Source organism: Lutra lutra, chromosome 6 (assembly GCF_902655055.1).
Source record: "Lutra lutra chromosome 6, mLutLut1.2, whole genome shotgun sequence".
Lineage (NCBI taxonomy): Eukaryota > Metazoa > Chordata > Mammalia > Carnivora > Mustelidae > Lutra > Lutra lutra.
In genome coordinates, this window is record NC_062283.1 from 106,186,898 (window position 1) to 106,209,914 (window position 23,017).

Here is a 23,017-nt window from a genome sequence, read left to right on the forward strand (position 1 = left end):
CAAATCTAAAATGACATACATTTAATTTTAAAATGCCTTGTAACATGGGGAATCAAGAAAAATTGAAACAAAAACCAATCACACTGGTATTCCAAACACATGTCCAAATAATAAAGGGGAAATTCCGACCTAAGAAGTTTTTCTGTAACAATTTTTAATTCCAAATGTTTCTATTTTCCAGCAGGCCAGAGCATAAATGAAGTTTAAAACAAAAGTGAAACTGACTTAAAATATACAGTTCCCATTCTGCATTTCTTTAGTACATAATTTCCCAAAAATGAAAAACCAGCCATGTGGCTTCAACTTAAAACTTACCTCAATCCATGAGCTACTCAGCATACTATGAAAATATTCTGGGAAAGAAAAGGTACAATTCATTAGAACAGTTTAACAATACTAAGAAGTCAGCAATTAATTAAGAAGTATACCTACCAAGTCTAGCACAAAGAACACACTTATGGCAAGTAAATTCCTTTCCATCCACTGATTTCATGGTCACATCACATAGAAATGAACTGAAAAATAAATTTTTTAAATTGAAATGAGAATGATTTCTTTACATATATAGCAAATAGGGAATTTATTATAGGATTTGGCTTAAGTTGATTTTCTTTTAATTAAAGACAGCAGAGAATAAACAACCTGAGGATATACATACAGATAAAGTACTTCATCTCCTTCCATTTGAGGAATGATAATAAGGGCCTTACAATAAAGATAATATTTAAAGGGAACTGATAATATTCAGTTGATAAATATTCAAAAAAAAGTTCTTCCTTCTAATTCCTTCTAATTTTCCTTTTGCATTACAGACCAGGTGTTACTAGTTAATATTTTATTCATTTACCTCAACATCTCTCCAACATTCCTAGAAATGAAGACTAGTAAAGATAAAATGGTATCTACTCATATATTTTGCTTCATATGTCAGAAGAGCTCTGTTTTCACACTTAGGTTTCAAAATCTAAGGATGAAAAGTTTATCTCCATTTCCTAACTTACCACTTTTTCTGATTTAGCTTCGATTTATTACCAGGTTTCTTCTCAATAACATTAATTTTTCCATTTTCAAATTTGACTCCATCTAACCTATCAAGAATAGATAAAAATTAACAGTTGGTGGACCAAAACAAACAACAGAAATCCAACAAATTACCTTATATAATCATATAATTTATATCACCCAGAAAAGGATCTCAACAAACTCTACTCTGTGATAAAAGAGTACCATATATTCTTCAATTTTACTTCAAAGTACAGTTGATTGTTGAACAACGCAGCAGTTAGTCACCACTATGTACCCCCCCTCTTATAGAGTTGAAATCTGCATAAAATTTTGACTCCCCCATAACTTAAATACTAATACCCCACTGTTGACTGGAAGACTTCCCAATAACATAAACAGATTTTTATACTTTGTATGTTACGTGCATTACATGTTGTTTTTACAATAAAAGCTGAAGAAAATGTTAAGAAAATCATAGAGAGTATACATTTACAGTACCATACTGAATTTATCATAAAAAATCTTTTTTTTTAATTTTTTAAATTTTTTTTAAAGATTTTATTTATTTATTTGACAGACAGAGATCACAGTAGGCAGAGAGGCAGGCAGAGAGAGAGAGGAAGGGAAGCAGGCTCCCTGCTGAGCAGAGAGCCTGATGCGGGGCTTGATCCCAGGACCCTGGGATCATGACCTGAGCCGAAGGCAGAGGCTTTAACCCACTGAGCCACCCAGGCGCCCCTATCATTAAAAATCTTAATACAAGTGGATCTGCACAGTTCAAACCCATGATTTTCAAGGGTCAAATGCACATTAAATACAGTTACTGACAATAAAACATATCAAAGCCATAGCACAAAGTCCTTCAGTGTTTTTAAACAGAAAACCTGATATATGATTCTCTCTCTACCCCACACATTAGAAGTTATACTGCCATAAGCAACATACATACCTTAAAAAAAGAGAATTCCAAAGAATCTGGCTTAAATGACAAATCTGTCTTAGGCACTTTACACTTGCTACATGACAGAACTACACCAACAATTTGAGATCACTATTATCCTCCCTTTTATATATTGAGAAACTGAAGTTCAAAGAAACTAAGAAATCTGCCATAGCCATAGAAAAGCTAAGAGGCATATACAGGTTTAACTCCTGACAGTACTTTTTCCAGTATACTACAGTGCCTACCATTCCAGATTCCTGTTACACAAACACCATGGAGAGTTCAAACCCACTAACAGCCTCCATAGTTTTAATCCAGAGAGTCCTACAGAGATAGTTTTAGCAAAAAATGGGAGAAAAAACACATCCAAAACAGAAGGAGTTGAGGGAGGGAAGAGGGGTAGTAAAGAAAAAGAGAAGAATTTTTAAAAGGACATAAAGAGGTTCAAGAATAGATATTAAGGACAAGCCATACCTACTACTCAAATTACTGAAACCAAATTTCCTTGCAACATTTTGCAACATTCTTACAGGATCATCTTCCCCAACACTTTTCCCTTTATTGGAAGATTTTGGTTTGCTTTTCTGCTTTTCATTAACCATATGAGCTTGATTACTTCTATAAACTTCAAATGCTGACTTCTGATTATCTTCATGGCAATTCATTTTATTTGAATGAGAATACATAGTGCCCTGATATTCTTCTGGCTTTTTGTTTAAGTTTATTCTTGGTGTGAAGCCATGAATTAAAAAGTCACAAGTATCTGTGTATATAAATTGTAAAAGGTACTCAAACAAGTCAGGATGAACCTTCTCTACCACAAAGAGATGGCATCCTGCAGAATCTTCATCTTTCCGATAAACATCTGTAAAGTCTAAAGAGGTCCCATCTGAAAGAAACAATTTCTGAAAAAAGTCAGAATGCGCTGCCAAAATATATTTATGTGCAGGGAAGATTCTATTGCCAACTTGAAATGTCACATCATGTATGTTGTCCGTTTCATCAGTTTCCCTTAAGAGTTTGCCAAACTCTTCAAAAAAGGATGATGAGGATACAGCTGGAATTTCATAAAGGCTAGAAATGAAACGAAAATCATTTTTACTTTCAAGAAATGAAAAAAAAAAAGCATCCCTAATCAATTCTCCTTTTAAAGTACAATTTCTTTTTTCGTTATTAAACTTACAAGATTTTAAATCTGGCATTTCTTAAAATATAAGAATATTGCAAAGTCTTATATACCATATCACACATTAAAATGTTTTTATTCCTTTTTATATTTTTCTGCTACACTAAAATGACAAGATTTAAGTTTTCCTTCTAAAGCAGTGTTTTCTATTTCTACAAGGAAATACCAGGATATAAATTCAAATGACCATTTCACAGAAATTTTTTAAATGATTGTAACTAAACACAAATGACTTTAAAACTAAAAATATCCAAAAAAGAATACAGTCCTCAACCTTTTATATTCTCTTATTTTATCCTTTATCCTTTTAAGTGAAGAAAACTAAATCTACAAAGAACTGAGCAAATACTTCAACCAAATCCCAGAATAGGATAGAAACTCAGAAACTAAATATAAAGATAAATACACATACAGACATACAGAATGTTCTTTCAGTATTGTAAGATGATTATCACACCTTCCCAATCCACTATTCACCCTTCCAGGTAGGGGAAACAAACCTTCAGGTTTGCCCTGGATTGAGAGCTTTCTCAGAAGATGAGAGTTTTGGTGCTAAATATGGGACAGACCTGGGCAAACCAGTATGGATGGTCACCCTACTTCTAGGACTTCTTTCCAAGAGTACCCCTGATATTTATCTTAACCTGTCATCTCCCTACTAATGTGACTTAGAGAAGATTTGCACTGAGATTCAAACTCCCCTACAAACCACTCTATACTATCTCTTTTGTTAATTATCATATTCAAGTGTTAGAAATTTTTGCAAACAATTTAATGCTTATTATATATGTCTCAGAATCTGAGAACCTAGAGTACATCATAAAGTACTAAGATATAAACTTTGTGCATATACATATATATCTTTAATACTTTCAATAAACAACAGTTTACAAACTAAGAGAAACACTTATCATTCCCACTGTAACAAATTCTACCTTTGAGATATCCAGGTAACATGATTTTATGTCTAAAGCCTCTACAAGTCTTGGCAAAAGCATTTCAATTAAATTTGCTCCAGGAGCTACTAAAAACAAAAGAAAACCCAGTGATTATCCCTTCTAAAAATGAAATTTAATACATACGAGTGTACCTTGTTTTAGGATCTGACTGCAAGATTGCAAAGTTGCATCCACTTGGGTCTGTGCTGACACTAACAGCTCGATGGGCAAAAGTAAGTTTCTCAAGCCGAATTCTTTCATATACACTATTTATATCAGAGACACAAGACACATCTGATGAGGAATTATGGAGATTTGATAAAATCTCTGCTAAAAAGAAAAATAAACAAACTTCCATTAATGGAGGCTTTACTGAAAATCCTAAAATGGTTTAGGAGTAAAGAAAATAGAAAAACAATTAAAATATAGAAATATCTTTCATATATGTCTTTTTTTTTTTTTTTAAAGATTTTATTTATTTATTTGACAGACAGAGATCACAAGCAGGTAGAGAGAGGGAGAGGAGGAAGCAGGCTCCCCGCGGAGCAGAGAGCCCGATGCGGGGCTCGATCCCAAGACCCTGGGATCATGACCCGAGCCGAAGGCAGAGGCTTTAACCCACTGAGCCACCCAGGCGCCCCTCATATATGTCTTTTTGAAGAATTATATCCTCTCTCTCTTAAACACAATTTGTACCCTATGTACAGGTATTATACATGAAATTTTGGCTAGTCAATTCTCAATTATCCATGACTTTATCTCTTTCAACAAAAACATCTTCCACACTGCAACCAAAGTTATCTTTCTAAAAAGCAAATCTAGTACTATACTGGCTTCTAAAATTCCTCAGCTTGCATTAAAAATATGTAAACTTAGCCTTTTCATAATTTGTTTGCATGTTTATTTGTTCCAAATATCTGAGTGACCATACTGTGCTACTGTGATACAGCAATCATCAATCTGTTCCTAATGATACAGTAGTGAACAAGACAGGCATCCCTACCATCTCAGAATACACAATCCAGCAGAGAAGACAGACATTTAAACAAATGATTGTTTCATTACAAGTCAGATTAAGGCTATAAAAAGAAGTATGAAATTTGCATGCAAAAAATGATTCTGGCTGCAATAGGAAGAATGCTGAAAGAAATTAAAAATAAAGAAAACAAGATCACTTAGGAAACTATAAGAGTCCAAAAAAGAATAAATAATACACTGAAGTTGCAGCAATACAAGCGGAGAAAAGTGGAAAGATTTCAGAAACATTTGAGACAGAAGTGACAAAAACTGGATGATTGATCAGATACTGGAGTGGGGGGATGTGAGGTGTCAAAGATAACCATTTACTTAGAAAACGTTGAAAAGCAAATGTGGGAGCATGAGATCATGAATTCAGTTCTAGACCACTAAATATGACTAAGATACAATTCCAAGACTTTCAACATTTACAAGTTTCAACATTTTGGTTACTCCATCAAAATTTACTCTCTTTCTGTTTTATGGGGCTTCACTAATCTTTCCCAAACACTCAGTTATTGCAATTTCTATACTCTCAAACCTAACATATACATATTAGTATTTGTAAACTATAAATAGTTAGGTATATGTCTATTGTCACTACACTTATGAATGTCTGAAAACGAGCCTATCTTAGATGTATTTTGTTATCAATAAAGCATAGCCCTATATCTGACACATAGTAAATCTACTTTAAAAGTTTATACACTTGTATAATCTATAAGAAAAAAAAGAAATACAACAAATCAGTAATGACTTCACTGTGGCTTTACGATTTTGAAGAATAGGTTTATAATTTTCTGAATAATTTTAAATGTTCCTTATATATGTTTTACCATACAATAACGAATTTATTCATTTAATAGGTGATTTAATAAGGGACTACTATGTGTCAGGAAATATGCTGAATGCTAAGGATACAGTGAAATAGTCAAGGTCCTTGCCATCTTACAGTCTGATAGGAGGTAAGCATTAGAAATATTAATCACAAATATAAATAAATAACAAGTAAAAATGACCTGTATCCTGAAAATGCCAAGGGAATAGGGCACAGGGTACTTCAATTTAGATTAAGAGATCTGTGAAAATATCTCTGATGAAGTATAAATAAAGCTGAGATGTGAAAAATTAGAAAAAGCCCTGGTACTACTGAAAAAAATTGAAAACCTGAAGGTCAATCTGACTGAAGAGTGGTAAATGAAAGGGAGTTCAGAGACACAAACAAGGGTCAGAGCAGGAGCTTTCAGGATAATGTTTAGGAAGTGGAGAAACCATTAATGAGTTCTGAACACAGGAATATTAGAATCAGATCTTAAAAGATCATTCTGATTATCAATTAAGAATAAATAAAAAGAAATAAGAGTATGATTAAGGAAAACCTATTTTTTACAGTAGTCCATGTGAGTAGGGACAGAGTGGGACCAACGAACTGTGAAGTGGTAAACGAATTCTAGTTTTTCCAGCAGAAAAATCAACAGATTAATAATTATGGATGAAAGAAAAAAGTTGGTAACCTAAGTTAAAAGAACAATTCAAGTAATCCAAAAATTTATAAATTCATAATCAGATAAAATTACGAATGAAGTATATAGGGCGCCTAAGTGGCTCAGAAGGTTAAGTGTCTGCCTTCAGCTCAGGTCATGATCCCAGGGTCCTGGGATCGAGTCCCACATTGGGCTGCCTGCTCCTTGGGGAGCCTGCTTCTCCCTCTGCCTCTCCCCCTGCTTGTGCTCTCTCTCTCTCTCTCTCATGAATGAATAGAATCTTTAAAAAAAAAATTTAAAAAAAAATGAACTACATAATGAATAACTTCTATTTTCAGTCATGGCATCTTAATTAAAGCTATCCTTTATATTCACCAAGTAATGAAATAAAACTATTCTCTATTCAGCAACTGTTTAATACTACTTTTATTTAATTCTCATTAATATAGACTTTGTTCTTCCCATAATTTCCCTTTAAGCTATGAAATGTACATTTAAAAAACTTTAATTTTATATATACAAGTGGGTAAATTATATATATATAATTTTACACATACACACACACACACGTATAAGCCACTCAATTCCCAATTTAAAGAAGAGAAAAAATGGAGCTTGGAAGATGATTTAAAAGTATCTGGGAAGTTTTTTCTTTAAAATTTACACTTCCCTGGCCCTATAGCCAAGACCTCAGGATATACTGAGACAGATAAACAGTTGAAAACCAGATTTAAGTGAACTGAATTCAGCTTATCTGCGCGCGCACACACACACACACACACACCCCAAAAATCGAAAGAGGAGACTTAAAGGTAAAACCTAGTAACACTTGTCAAACCTAGTAATAAACACTTGCAAAATTAAAGATTAACTGAAAGATAATTTATGCATTATTCACATATATGAACTGACCTTTCTTTTCAGAATTCTTTTTTTTTTCTTCAAACCATTTCCCTCTAAATCCTTCTCCATCCTGTGTGACAAATAAAATGTCTTTTCTATTTAAAGCAATGTCAGAAATGAAGACCTGGCGTGGATAGGCCCATCGACACTGCTTCAGAGAACTGCTGACTGATCTCCAGCAAAATACCTAAAATAAAACCAAATTACATTGGAATATATATTCCCATCATCACCTGACCAACCAAAAACTGAAATCAAGAAATAATATCTCTAAAACAAAAGCCCTGATTAATGTATCATGTTCATTCTTTCACAGAAAAAGATACTATAAAAATCAATTTATTTTTAAAGACTGTATCTTTCAGAAAAAATACATTAAGCAAATATAAAACATTAAAAATATTTAAAAGACACTCCTCTTAAGAAGTATCATTCAGTATTACTTGCTTTTCACAAATCAATCTACTACAATGATAAAGGAAAACAAAAGTATGAAAGCTAAAATTTAGATATCACACTTGTTATAATACCATCTGTTTGCAAGAAGAATGAAAATCAGCCTACTGAAAATCCAAACTTTAACTCTCAAGAAAAAAAGCAGTGGTATGAATAACCCTATTTTATAACTAAAACAAAATTTTACAGATAGAAAAATTAAAACAGAGTTCAATGGTTTCCAAATGGTTCTACAAACCTTAGGATTCCTAAAAAATGACTTAGAACCCACTGCACAGGGATGGAAAGAATAAAGAGAGGTATGGTCTTGAGTTTCCCAATTCAGCTTTATCCAGAACAGTAACTCTTATCTGCTTCATATATTTGCATTCCAAGAAAGATTTTATTTGAAAAATTAATACTGCTGATTTTTAAAAGTTCAATTCTCCTCATATTTAAGAAAAGTAAAACACAAAATGGTACCTGCCAAGGTCACTCAGAAGTTACGCTAAAAATTTAAAAAAAAAAAAAGACTATACTGATTGATTCCTTCAGAGATTGGTTTTCATAGTAAGATTCTAATTTTCCAGAAAGTAACAATGAAAGGTATAGACTAGATCTCTATTAATATAAATGAAACACATGCTAGAGTCAAATGTTTTTTACACTCACTATTTTATGTAATCCCATGCCACTGCTGCTTCCTCCTATTAGTATAAAATTAGAGATCTAATTCTATTATAGTTCCCTATATTAAAATGATAGACCACAGATTTATACCAGTAGATGGAGCTTTATAATTAATTCTTCAATTTCCAAAATGTATTTTATAGCACTTTATAAACCTCAGAAAACATTCTTGTTTTTTCTATTTGATAAGCAAAAAGCAGAAGGCAATCTGTGTTTTTCTAGCTACAGTGTAAAACTCTTTGTTACTATGTATAATATAATTTTAATTTAACAATTTCATTAGAGAAATGTACTGATATATTTGCATAGGGAACTAATTGAACTCTACTTAAACAGAAAGAGATTAGCGATTCTTTCTATAGTGATCCATGAAGGCATTATCTTAAATATGACAGCTATAATCTCTAAAAATATACATTATGTGTACATTTACTTAAAACTAAATCTGGGGGGCACCTGGGTGGCTCAGTGGGTTAAGCCTCTGCCTTCAGCTCAGGTCATGATCTCAGGGTCCTGGGATCAAGCCTGGGATTGAGCCCCGCATCAGGTTCTCCACTCAGTGGGGAGCCTGCTTCTCCTCTCTCTCTGCCTGCTATGCCTACTTGTGATCTCTCGCTCTCTGTCAAATAAATTTAAAAAATTTTTTTAAATCTTAAAAAAAGAAAACTAAATCTGGGAAAAATTTTCTAATTATGAAACAAATTTTTAATATCACCCGTTTAGCTTTTAATTTAAGAAGCAGTTACATAAAATATCTCCTATCTATGTAATTTGCTATCTTCATCAGTACTCAATATGCATATCAAATAATCCATCAAAATCCCCTATTGATTTCCATTTCAACCACAGTAAATGAAATTTTAAGCTACAGTTTAACAAAGCTATACTATGCAATATTAGTTAAATGTCATCAAATTTTCTTTGAAATACCAGGTCCATACTAATTAGTGCTGGACGTCAAAAATGGGTAGAGAAACAAAGTCAACAGGAATCATCATTATCTAGTAATACATGTTCACATTATCAGGTCCTTATAGCTATCAACTCAGAATAAAATTACTTTAAAACACTTTTGCATAAATATACACTCACCCTTCCAGCTCCATCCATTGCAAGAATGCAAATTTTTTGACCTCCATTTTCTTTCAAATTTTCAGGATCAACCTTGTATTCCATACGCCCCCCAGAAACAAGAACTTTTTTCAAGTTTAGTTGTCTAAGTGAAAAAGAAAATTCTTCATTAATATGTTCTTTAAAATAGACACACTCAATTTTAAAGAAATTACTAATCAAACAATAATCTAGGGTGATTACTACGAAAGGTGAAGTAAGATGATTTGGCCTTTGGTAACCTTAGTCTCTCCTTTCTGTATGTGTCCCCTATATAATGGCCGTTTCTTTTCATAGCAAGTACTTCCCTCCCAAATGCCTCTACCCATACATATACACACTTCTGACACCTAAAGCCCCACTTTAGAATGCACACGTTTACTCTACTGGATATAACTGCTAAGACTAAAAGCTCCTAAGAGTATTTACATTTTAACAGACAAGAAAAACTTTAAACCTGAAAATGAAATAGAAATCCTTAATTTCAAATATGGACAAGCCTAAATAGCTATAGCTACCAGGAAAATCATCAGCAATGTTGCTAATTTAATAACTCGTCTACTAGCCATTTCATTATACCTATACATGGGATAGTCCTATAACACTGTGTGAAACTTGCCTATTACTACTCTAATCATTGTCCTCCCTTTCAGATATTTGCCTGCATTAAAAGATTTTTACTTTCCAAAACAACAATCTACAACAAAAAATTTTCTTATTTAAAACCTGGATATAACTTATGTTTATGTAATTTAATGTTATCAGGGCAAGTTTTATAAATGTTAATCAGTAACAAAACCTAACATCCCACAAATCACCTCATGCTCAAAAGAAAAACCTAGTCAGTCAGTTCTAAGAAACACTTATGTTCACATTTTCATGTTTCTAAAACTAAAATATGACCTACAACTGATACCCTTCCAATTGTTACACATAGAAGCTGAATTGTGACAAACTGATGGCTGACATTCTCTGTTCATGAGCTTATTTCATGGATGCTATAGGTCTATGAAGTACTATCTCATTTACAATAGCAAAAGCAGATTCTGTTGCATTTCAGTATCAATTTAAAAACCTGACTGCTTATTTAAAAATTCACATGAGAAATCTCTAGAATTCCTGCACACTACTGCTTCCACTAATTGAGCTATACTCTTCCAGGTATTTGAATTTCATCTTATTTGTTCCAAGATCTATTTCTCTACTTGTATTTATTACTGTAATCACAGAATGAAATATTAAATTAACTAATAAAATATTAGTCTTAAAGGACTTTTTTTTTTTTTAAAGAAGTTGAATACTTTGGAATGACACAATAAAAATGCACAGCAAGGGGCACCTGGGTGGCTCATTGGGTTAAGTCTTTGCCTTCTGCTCAGGTCATGATCTCAGGGTACTGGGAACGAGCCCCACATTGGGCCCTCTGCTCAGCGGGGAGTCTGCTTCCCCCTCCCTCTGTGCCTGCCTCCCTGCCTACTTGTGCTCTCTCTCTGTCAAATAAATAAATAAAATCTGTTAAAAAAAATGCACAGCAAAAACTGCTGTCAAATCAGAAATAAATTAGTCAACTATATAAGACTGAAATATATGAGAAGTAAAGGACTCTTACCATATTAATTTACCTCACAATTGATTTTAAGAGCTTGCTCCTTAAACTGTTCAAATGAAATCACAGATGACACATTACAGGTATGGTTTATGCACAAAAGCTAGGGAACTCCAATTGGCAGACCCATCCAAACTTAAACCTAGGTTTTACGGTTCCCTGCATTACCTGACCTTTTCAATGAGCCAATCAACTGCTAATCTACTGCATGCTACTATAACCTACTTTCAGGTAACAAAAGGCTACACAAATTTAAAGATAAAAAATATACCAGTCAGTTACAAACACAGGGACTGAGAATCCATGATATGTAACTTTTTTTTTTTTTCAAAATAAATAGGTACATAACAAAAAAAGGCTACATATGAACCAATGATGATTGCGTCACAAACCAAGAACTATAATTAATCTAGATCTGTGTACCTGAAGCATAAAAAAAGGAAGAAAAATTTATAGGTCACATTTAACCACATGGTAAATATAATTCAGAAATACTTTTTTATGATTTTCAGAGAACTTCTACATATGTTTCCTGGGTGCATGTCAAAGACTAAGCTTATCAAAGGCAAAAACTCTTAACTTTTCCTTTCAGCTTTAAATTGTCGTTGTCCAGTTTTCTTCATCTGACACTCCAGAGCATAGCATAAAGTGAATCCTCAGAGTTTTGCCGGAAGAACTGAATTATTATTAAAGTTATATTTCTTTACAAAAATACACATACTTAGACGCCATCTTCTTGCACTGATAGTCTGCAAGCAAGTAAATATCTCCTCTTGTGGTAACACAGACTGTGGCCCCATCACTTGCAGCAACCAAAGACAAAGTGATATCCTTATGATGAAGGGCAGAGACTTGACGAGGAGCAGTTACATACTTTTCTCCATTGGGATCTGGCAAATAACCTAAAAAATTACACAAATAAATCACAAAATATCCAAAAATTCAATTTATTTTTCAGATGATGTCATCAAGATTTCTTACCCAGTTGTCCACCATTTAGCCCCATAGTGTAAACAGCTTCTCTAGTCCACAGCACTGTATGAAACCTGCCTGCTGCTACTCCAATGATTGTCCTTCCTTTTAGATATTTTGCCTGCATCTATTCAAAAAGACAATTAAGACAACAGTTTATTATATTATTAAGAACAAATAAAATATTTCAAAGATCCAGTAAACCAGAGTAGCAAATATATGGCACACTAACTACCAGTGCCCCGTTAAGTTCTAATGGCAGAATTCATTAACAGATCTTAGCACTAACACTAAGACTCCAACTCTTCTCAGAACACAAGATATTCTGATGTAGCCACTTCAAGTCAGCAGTTCTAACATATAAAAAATTAACACGGTAGAAAAGCCAAATCATCCAACCTGTCACCAAGCAATATGCAAAACAGGCATTCTATCAGAAAATAAAGTACTTTTAAATTTGACATATTCAGGGTCTCTCAACAGTGGCACTAATGACATTTTCAGCCAGATGACTCTTATTGATGTAATGTATTCCACTGATTCTTGTATGAATATTAAACTACCCTTCCATCCCAAGAATAGCCAAAGCAATCTCAAAAGAAAAAACTAAAATTGGAGGTATCATAATTCCAGATTCCAAGTTACATTACAAAACAGCAGTAATGAGAACAGTATGGTATTAGCACAAAAAAAGATACATAGATCAATGGAATAGAACTGAAAACACAGAAATAAACCAATTATATGGTCAATTAATCTACAACAGAGGAATGAATGTTTACAATGGGAAAAAGACAGTCTCTTGGTATTGGGAAAACTGAACAGCAACATGCAAAAAATAAACTGGACCACTTTCTCTCACCATACACAAAAATAAACTCAAAATGGATGAAAGATCTAAATGTGAGACCTGAAACCACAAAGATCCTTGAAGATAACACAGGCAGTAAGGTCTCTGACACTGACCATAGAAACTTTTTTCTAGGCACGTCTCCTGAGGCAAGGGAAACAAAAGCAGAAATAAACTACTGAGACCACATCAAAACAAAAAGTTTCTACACAGCAAAGGAAACAACCAACAAAACTAAAAGACAACCTATGGAATGGGAGAAGATATCTGCAAATGGGATATCCAATAAAGGTGTAGTATCCAAACTATATAAAGAATTCATACAACTCAATACCCAAAAAACAAATAATCCAATTAAAAAATAGGCATACGACATGAAGAGACATTTCTCCAAAGAAGACATATAGACAGCCAAAAGATCCATAAAAAGATGCTCAACATCAGGGAAACAGAATTCAAAACTATAATAAGATACCACCTCACACCTGTCAGAATGGCTAAAATAAAAAACACAAATAGTAAGTGGTAACAAAGATGTGGAGAAAGGGAAGTTCTCTTGCACTGTTGGTGGGAATGCAAACTACTGCAGCCATTGTGGAAAACTGTATGGAGTTTCCTCGAAAAATTAAAAATAGAACTACCCTATGATCTAGGGATTGTACTATTGGGTATTTACAGAGAGAATACAAAAACACTTGTTAAAGAGATACATGCACCCCTATGTTTACTGCAGTATTATTTACAATAACCAAACTATGGAAACAGCCAAGTACTCATCAAAAAATGAATGGATAAAGAGGTACACACACACACACACACACACGCACGCACGCGCACACACACAGGAATATTATTCAGTCATAAAAAAGAGTTAAATCTTGTTATTTGCAACAACATGGATACAGCTAGAGAATACAGTGCTGAGGGAAATAAAGAAATCAGTTAGAGAAAGACAAATACCATATGATCTCACTCATATGTGGAATTTAAGGAAAAAAATGAGCAAAGGAAAAAGAGAGACAAAGACAAATCAAGAAAGAGACCCTTAACTACAGAGACCAAACTAATGTCACCACATGGGAGGTAGATTGGGGAATGAATGAAACAAGTAAGTGGGGATTAAAAGAGTACACTTACTATGTCGGGGAAATAAAAAAGAAAATGAAAAAAAAAAAAAAAGAGAGAAAAAATACTGGACATATTCAGAGTCTCCCAACAGTGGCGCTACTAATATTCAGAGGAATCTTTGTTGTAAGGGACTACCTTTTAAACTGTAGGTTTAGCAGCATCCCTGGACTCTACCTACTAGATGTCAGTAGCACCCCCACTCCAGTTGTTACAACTAAAAAGGTCTCTGCACGTTGTCAGATGGCTCCTGGGGATGCAAAAGTAACTGAGAATACTGAATATGTCCATATCAACCTAAAGCTCCAAGACAGCCACACAATAAGAATAAAAACAGGAGGGGCGCCTGGGTGGCTCAGTGGGTTAAGCCGCTGCCTTCGGCTCAGGTCATGATCCCAGGTCCTGGGTTCGAGCCCCACATCGGGCTTTCTGCTCAGCAGGGAGCCTGCTTCCTCCTCTCTCTCTGCCTGCCTCTCTGCTTACTTGTGATTTCTCTCTGTCAAATAAATAAATAAAATCTTTAAAAAAAAAAAAAAAGAATAAAAGCAGGAAAGAAATCTACCATTTATAAAGAAATCTACAAAATGGTTAAATATCCATGAAGTCCATGACTACAGAAAATGGATTTTTCCAACCAAAAAGTACCACAGATTGGAGACTGCCTCAAACAATTTCTCAGTAATTCCTATTGATTCATTAGTCATCCAGAATGGAAAAGCTTAGATTTAAAAGCTTATTAATTAAAAATATATACCTAATAATAACTTTAAATCCAGAGGATTAAATCAATAAAGAAACTTCACCTTTGAAAATACAAAATTTTATGATCTGAAATCTCACTTGTTATTGAGTGATGATTCTAGCAACATATTAGATTACCAGTCCTAGTTTTTTGAACTAGGTCTGTGAAGCTGAGTAAAGGGTACCTTCTGGTAGTGGTTGTGCAATTGGGAGGGGGAAATCAGAACAAAGAAGAGTGGCTTTGGACACATGTCCACACCTCACATAAACTTGCCATGTATGTTTTTGGTGCAAAGGCACATTTTCCATGAGGCCAATAAGCTTAGTCTTCTGGGTAACTCACTTACATGGCCATTTTGCATTTTAAAACTTCATATTTTTTTCTTAAGGAGGGCCTCAAAATTATTTGTTTCAAACCCCAAAAATGTGGATCCCTCTCTGCTTATAAATACTTTAAAAGCTGAAACTAAAGCATTTTGGGGCCTAATTTCCCAATTGCCTTCTCCCTTACTCCAAACAAATGCTAATTTGTATTATGCTTAATGTCTCCTGTGAAAAATAAAGTATATACCACAAATATAAGTAAAATAAATTGCCTATCAATACCTTCCACCTTTTGTCATACAGGTTTTATAGCAAAAAGTCACCTTGTTTTGAAAAAGGAAGCTTACCTGTCTCGGTACATTACAACTAGAGGGTGGAGGAATAATTCCTAACTGATGAAAAATATTCAGACCAAATGTATAAACACATCCATCTTCAGTCAGTACCACAGTATGATCCTTAGCAGCTGCCACTTGGGAACAATTATGACCACTCAGTCCTTCCACAAGCCTAGGGATCTACAAAATAAAATTAACTTTAGTATAATATATTAACCGGGGCGCCTGGGTGGCTCAGTGGGTTAAAGCCTCTGCCTTCGGCTCAGGTCATGATCCCAGGGTCCTGGGATCAAGCCCCATATCGGGCTCTCTGCTCAGCAGGGAGCCTGCTTCCTCCTTTCTCTCTCTCTGCCTGCCTCTCTGCCTACTTGTGATCTCTGTCAAATAAATAAATAAAATCTTTAATATATTAACCATTTATACAAAAATACAAAGAGAATCTGGTGATTCTATATCCAAAATGATATGACTAATAAATGGCTGATCTATCATAAGTAAACTCTACAGTTTAGCAAAGATAGGTGAGTTTAACAGGATATGGACACTGATTTATGAGTAAAATACAAAACCCCAGTATGACATTTCAGTAAAATAATTCAACCCAACAAATGATTTTTGAGCCCTTATCATACACCAAGTGCAAATTTGGTTGGTATAAATAAAGAGAGCTCTTCAGCCAAAGTATTCACTGATGTATTGAAAAAAATAAATAAATAAACGGGAAAATACAGGTGTGAGGAGTAAATGAGTTGGTAAGTATAAAAAACAACAGTCTCTGACACTGCACAGAATGAAGATAATAATGCCTGTAATCTCACAGTGTTGCTGTGAGGCTTAAGTCAAGGTAATGATACTACATGAAAAGCATCACTGATATCTAGAACATAATAAACCCATGAAAAATGAAAGCTGTTGTCATAGCTCTCTCTCTTTTTAAAGTACCCTTTAATAGATAAATACACCAGTAATCCCGTCAAAAAAATTTACCTTAAAAATAACCTACTGAGGGGCACCTGGGTGGCTAAGTGGGTTAAAGCCTCTGCCTTTGGCTCAGGTCATGATCCCAGGGTCCTGGGATCAAGCCCGGCATCGGCATCGGGCTTTCTGCTCAGCAGGGAGCCGGCCTCCCCCTCTCTCTCTGCCTGCTCCTCTGCCTATTTGTGATCTCTGTCTGTCAAATAAATAAATAAAATCTTAAAAAAAAAAATAACCTACTGAGGCAACATTATTGAATGCAATAATTATTAGGTTTCCAATTAGCACTAAGTTTCTGTACCATAAGACTCAATTTTGTGATTATACAAAGAAAATATGGGCTCAACTTTTACATTTTTAAGATTTATTTATTTAGAAAACATGCATGTGTCTGCATGCAAGTTGGGGGGAGGGCAGAGGGAAAGAATCTTCAAGTAGACTCTCCCCTGAGTGCAGAGCCTTAGGCAGGGATAAATCTCACAATCCATGAGATCATGACCTGGGCTGAAACCAAGATTCAGAGGCTTAACCAACTGAGCCATCCAGGCACCCGCAACTCAACTTTTAGACCACAATACTTTGATGAGAAGTTAAAAAAAATTAAAACACCAAGGTTTTGCAATTGGTCTGACTTATGGGGCACCTGGGTGGCTGTCAGTTATCTGTCTGCCTTCAGCTCAGGTCATGATCTTGGGGTCCTGGGATAGAGCTGTACTGAGGTCCCTACATAGGGAATCTGCCTCTCCCTCTGCCACTCCCCTTGCTCATGCACATGCGAGTGTTCTTTCACATTCTCTGTCAAACAAACAAATCTTTTTATTTTTATTTTATTTATTTATTTGACAGAGAGAGATCACAAGTAGGCAGAGAGGCAGGCAGAGAGAGGGGGAAGCAGGCTTCCTGCTGAGCAGAGAGCCCGATGTGGGGCTCGATTCCAGGACCCTGAGATCATGACCTGAGCCAAAGGCAGAGGCTTAACCCAATGAGCCACCCAGGTGCCCCATAAATAAATCTTTAAAAAAAAATTAGTCTGACTTTTACAATTTCAACTATGGAAACATTTTAAAGCTTATTTATATGGTCTCCTGTCCCAGTATTTGCCAAATGCAAAATATAATTTTCCTTTGATGCTTTAGAATTCGGCATATCTAAATCCTTTAATTTGAACATGATAGAACAAGAAACTAATTGAATTTTTTAAAAGATTTTATTTATTTCGGAGAGAGAGAGAGTACATAAGTTGGGGGGGGGGCGGGAAGGCGAGGGGAAGTAGACTCTCTGCTGAGCAGTGAGCCCATATCAGGGGTCTGTTCCCTGACCTGGAGAACAGGACTTGAGAAAGAGAGGCTTAACTGACTGCGCCACCAAAGTGACCCAAATAACTGATTTTTTTAAAATTCTACTATCAGTTGCTATATTACTATCTGCTTATAGTAGATTAGAAATTTTTTTTAACTTAACTGAAGTCTCCATTTTATGGGAATTTTACTGAAGTTACCTAAAATGTGTAATGACATTTCAATTACCAAGCATGTCTGTTCATCTCCATGGCCTAAACGTCCTCCAGGACCATGACCACAGGTATAAACCTGCCCTTTCTGAGACAGAAACACTGAGTGAAATTTACAAAGCACCACCTAAGAGAAAACAAAAGATTATTATTAAATTTCTCTGAATAAAATATCCTTTATTTTATAAAAAAATAAATTATAGAATACGGCTAACTGTTGAAGCAGAATGATGGGGAGATGGGGATTATATGTTCTCTCTACTTTGAATATGTTCTGTAATAAAAATTAAAAATGTACACACTCTATTTTAAAACCATGTCTACAAACACTGACAAATGAGAAAAAGAACAAAAAAGAAATTAGCATATGTTACCCACAAAAGAGACTAAATAAAGGAAATGCAAATCTCAAATGCTCAACTACAAAAAGCAGTAGCCAGCTGTTTCCCAACTTTATGGAATCCCAAACAATGAGAACTGGGCAGTGCAACAGAAAGCACAAAGATAAACAAATATGGATATATGTTATTAAAGAAAATAATGGCAATGGCTTAAGCACATTTTTTAAAAACCAACATCACCTATATAGGTATTGGTAGTTAGATAGTATATCCTTTTAATTTTTCTGATTTTGTCAAATACATCTTTAATATCATTACAGTGAATCCTTTCCAGAAGACTTTCAATTTATTTTGCACAGATCCGCAGGTGGAATCACTATCTATGGCAGCTATAGCCATTTGATATGTATTTCTTAAATAATAAGACTTGAAAGTCAAAAGGACTCCTTGATCCATGGGCCACAAAATGAATGCTGTCTTAGCAGGCATGAAAACATGAATCTCATTGTACATGTCCATCAAAGCTCTTGGCTGACCAGGTGCATTATCAATAAGCAGTAATATTTTGAAAGAATCTATTTTTCTGAGCACTAGGTCTCAACAGTGGGCTTAAAACATATATTCAGTAAACCATGCAGTAAACAGATGTGCTGTCTTCTAGGTTTTGTTCCAGTTTTAGAGCACAGGCAGAGATTTAGCATTATTCTTAAGAACCCTAGGATTTTCAGTATGCTTAAGAGAATGAACCCTGGTTTCAGCTTCAAGTCACCAACTGCATTAGGCCCTAACAAGACAGTCAGCCTGTCCTTTGAAACTCTGAAGCCACTCACTTGACTTCTCCCAAAAGAAAGCTCATTGCCTGCTTTGCAAATCTTGTTTAGTGTAGCCGTTTGCATTAATGATCTTACCTAGATCTTTGGGATAACTTGCTGCAGCTTCTACATCAGCACCTGTTACTTCGCCTTGCACTCTGATGTTACAGAGAAAGCATCTTCCCTCAAACTTCATGAACCAACCAGCCTCTGCTAGTTTCAAACTTTTCTTCTCAACTTCCTCACCTCTCTCAGCCTTCATGGAATTGAAGAGAGTTAGGGCCTTGCTCTGGATTAGGTTTTGGCTATAAGGAATGTTATGGCTGGTTTGATCTCCTATCTAGACCACTAAAACTTTCTCCATACCAGTAATAAGGCTGTTTCACCTTCTTACCACTTGGGTATTCCCTGGACTAAGCACTTTTCATTTCCTTCAAGAAATTTTCCTTTGAATTCACAACTTGGCCAACTTGTTGGTTCAAAAGGCCCACCTTTCAGCCTATCAGCTTTTGACACTTTCCTCACTAAGCTTAATCATTTTTAGCTTTTGATTTAAGGTGAGAAGACATCAACCTCTTCCTTTCACTTAACCACTTAGAGGCCATTGCCAAGTTCTTAACAGGCTTAATTTCAATAATTTAAATCTCAGGGAATTAAGGAAGCCCAAGAAGAGGTAGAGAGAGAGGGAAACAATGGCCAGTGGAGCAGAGAGAACACACACAATCATCAGTTAAGTTCACCATCTTATATGGATGCAGTTTGTGGTACCCCAAAACAATTACAATAGTAATATCAAAGATCACTGATAACAGATCACCAAGAAGAAATACAGTTAACTCCTAAACAACATGTGTTTGAACTTTAGTATGCATCCACTTATATGCAGATTTTTTTCCAGTAAATACAGTACAGTACTTAATTAAATGTATTCTCTTCTCCCTATGACTTTAATAACATTTTCTTTTCTCCAGCTTACCTTATTCTAAGAATACAGTATATAATGCATAGAAGTATGTGCTAACTGACTATGTTCTCAGTAAGACTTCCAGTCAGAAAAGTTAAGTTTTTGGAGAGTAAGAAGTCATGCATGGATTTTTGACTGCATGGGGAGGTCAAGTGCCCAACCCCCAATTTCTTCAAGGGTCAACTGTATAATACTAATGAAAAAGTTTGAAAAATTGAGAGAATTATAGAGATACGAAGTAAGAAAGTGCTATTAGAAAAATGGCAATGAAAGACTCAATGTAGGACTCAAATAGACCTTCAATTTGTAAAAAATCTGGTGTCTTTAAAGTCCAATAAAGTGAAGTGCAATAAAACAAAGTATGCCTATTTGCATGTACATACACACATAACCTCTATACTGCACTGCTATTTTTCAAAGCATCTAATATTGAGTATATTAAATTTTACTTTAATATTATTTAAAAATCCTTTTTTCTTACTTTTAAATAAGTATGTACATATACATTTCTTATGTCATCTATAAATATTTTTCTAACTTTGGACACAAAAAGTGATTATGAAATAAATCTTAAAATTATTTTCCAGAAAGTCAAGTTATGGAAAACAAGAAAATTAGAAGCTGAATTACAAGCTCTACTTACACGTATCCTTTAACTACTTGGTAATTTCTGTGAATACATATACTTATCATAAGTAATGTAAAAAGTCATTATCTCATTTAACTATAACACAAATACTTTTAAAATAAAACCCAAAATTATATTCATATTTATAGTATAAACTTAGAATGTGTAAAAGAAAAATCATTTTTTGAAGCCAGAAATAATACATTTTGTTCAATTTTATAGTTAATATTAGAATGCCATTTATAATTTCTGACTTATATTCAGCAACCAATACCAGAGTTTAAGTGTTCCAACCTTAAAACCTCTGAATTTTTTAAGGAGATACATGATTAGCTTAATACTCTGGAATATATTATGCTGAGATTAATAATCTCTGCTCCATGGTAGTATAGCATTAGCTCATTTCAGTGACTAATGGGGGCTCTCTACATAACTGGTGCTCAATAAATATTTCCATAAAACTTGCCTTCTCTTTTGTTATTTATACTGTTTTCCTTCCTACCCTATCCATAGTGCTTGCTTCAAACCTCATTCAATCCTCAAATAAGGATATAAAATTCCTTATATTCTTAATCTCTTCACAAAATACTCTCGCTTTCTTGCCTTAAGTGTAGCCTTCTCCTGAATATGCTCATTTCCTCCACAGCACATATATCCTAGGACCAGAAGATATAATGTTTCTGGTTTCCTAATGCTATCATTTATTCCTTCACTCTTATTTAAAAATTCTTGCTCCTGAAAAAGCTCAGCTCATGAAAGATGACTAGATCATGTATTAAGTCAGAAAAGGAAAACAGGAAAATTTTTTAAGTGCCCCAACTGTGATCAATTGTTAGTGGCTGCAAACGGGTAGAAGAGCATTTTAAGGATTCTGAGGACCTAGTTAAGCTCAGATGAACACACATACACACACAGACGCTGCATTATGGAAAAAGATCAGTATGTCAACAGTAGCAAAATCCATGGAAGTGGAAGACATCATCCAGCAAAATGAACTAAGACCAAAGACCAAAACTTTCCAATATATCAACTCAAATTTTATAATTACTTACATTTAAGAACTCAAGTTCGTTCACCTAAAACTAGTAACACTGAGTTTCAACAACAAATCCACTTGAGAAACAATATGAAGAACTCTATTTTATGAAATGAAAACAAATGCTAGAGAATCAGTAGAAGCTCAACCTTTAAAAGTAATATCTCTATAGTGCCTTCTAATTTCCAACACTGCTTGCACAAACATCTCATAGTTTCATGGTATTTAACACAATCTAAATATGATTAAAGCTAACACAAAATCTAAAATAGAATTCGTGAAGTTCTGTTGGATTTCTTCATTAAAATGTTATTATCCCTTCAACCAAGTTAACATAATCCAAATGAAAAGATAAACTATCAAACACAAAAGCTCTCTTTAACCTCTGAAAGTACTCAGACCGTACTCAAAATACCTGCTTGATATAAACCCCACTCCTGGAGAACAGATCCACCAACTCTGGATGATGTTTGCTATTCTGGCTTCCATGCCCCAGGGTGAAATTTGTATTATCTCCCCAAGTGTAGACATCTGTAGGATCTAAAATGTAAATTAATTTTTACTTTTATATTTTAAAACAAGTATCAGTTGAGTTCAATTATATATACACTCTACTAATAAGTTTACCTCAAACAGAGACTCTTCATAGGAACTAATTCAACCAGCATATTTAGAAAGACACTGCCAACATTATTTTTTACATTATGATACTATTAACATATTATCTAATTCTAGGAATAGAAACGAGAAAATCCAAATCAGCACAGGGCTATCTCAATGTTAGGAATCTAACATTTGTTCCTTGTTTCATTAGCAGCTAATTTAACTGCCAAAGGAGTAAAATACCACCTGCTGTAGCCACTCAGTTTCTATGAAAATAATAATTATAGTTATTTAAATACAGAATGTTACCAACAGATACATAATATACAGTAATATTATTTATATATTATATACATACATGTAAGGGTTCTAGATGAAGCAAATGTGTTATCAGTTACTGTTCCTACAGAAACATTAACTTTAATAGTATGCTCTTGATAGATGCAAAAATCACACTTATAATCAGAGTAATGACTATTTT

At 34.3% G+C, this 23,017-nt stretch overlaps 1 protein-coding gene across 2 annotated transcripts in view; it reads right to left on the reverse strand.

The window, feature by feature from the left end:
* The window catches only part of IBTK (inhibitor of Bruton tyrosine kinase), a 94,887-nt gene that overhangs the window by 50,533 nt on the left and 21,337 nt on the right, over nucleotides 1-23,017 (reverse strand). The window contains exons 4-15 of one of the 2 annotated variants that reach the window (XM_047733565.1): nucleotides 22,349-22,473; nucleotides 18,169-18,279; nucleotides 15,677-15,847; nucleotides 12,299-12,416; nucleotides 12,039-12,219; nucleotides 9,694-9,817; nucleotides 7,486-7,663; nucleotides 4,225-4,399; nucleotides 2,423-3,022; nucleotides 1,002-1,088; nucleotides 433-515; nucleotides 316-353 (exon numbers count right to left, since the gene is read on the reverse strand). In XM_047733565.1, coding sequence (XP_047589521.1) covers nucleotides 316-353; nucleotides 433-515; nucleotides 1,002-1,088; nucleotides 2,423-3,022; nucleotides 4,225-4,399; nucleotides 7,486-7,663; nucleotides 9,694-9,817; nucleotides 12,039-12,219; nucleotides 12,299-12,416; nucleotides 15,677-15,847; nucleotides 18,169-18,279; nucleotides 22,349-22,473 — 1,991 coding nt within the window. Of the gene's footprint in view, nucleotides 1-315; nucleotides 354-432; nucleotides 516-1,001; nucleotides 1,089-2,422; nucleotides 3,023-4,224; nucleotides 4,403-7,485; nucleotides 7,664-9,693; nucleotides 9,818-12,038; nucleotides 12,220-12,298; nucleotides 12,417-15,676; nucleotides 15,848-18,168; nucleotides 18,280-22,348; nucleotides 22,474-23,017 lie in introns of both variants that reach the window. The other variant, XM_047733564.1, reaches the window with a different exon arrangement.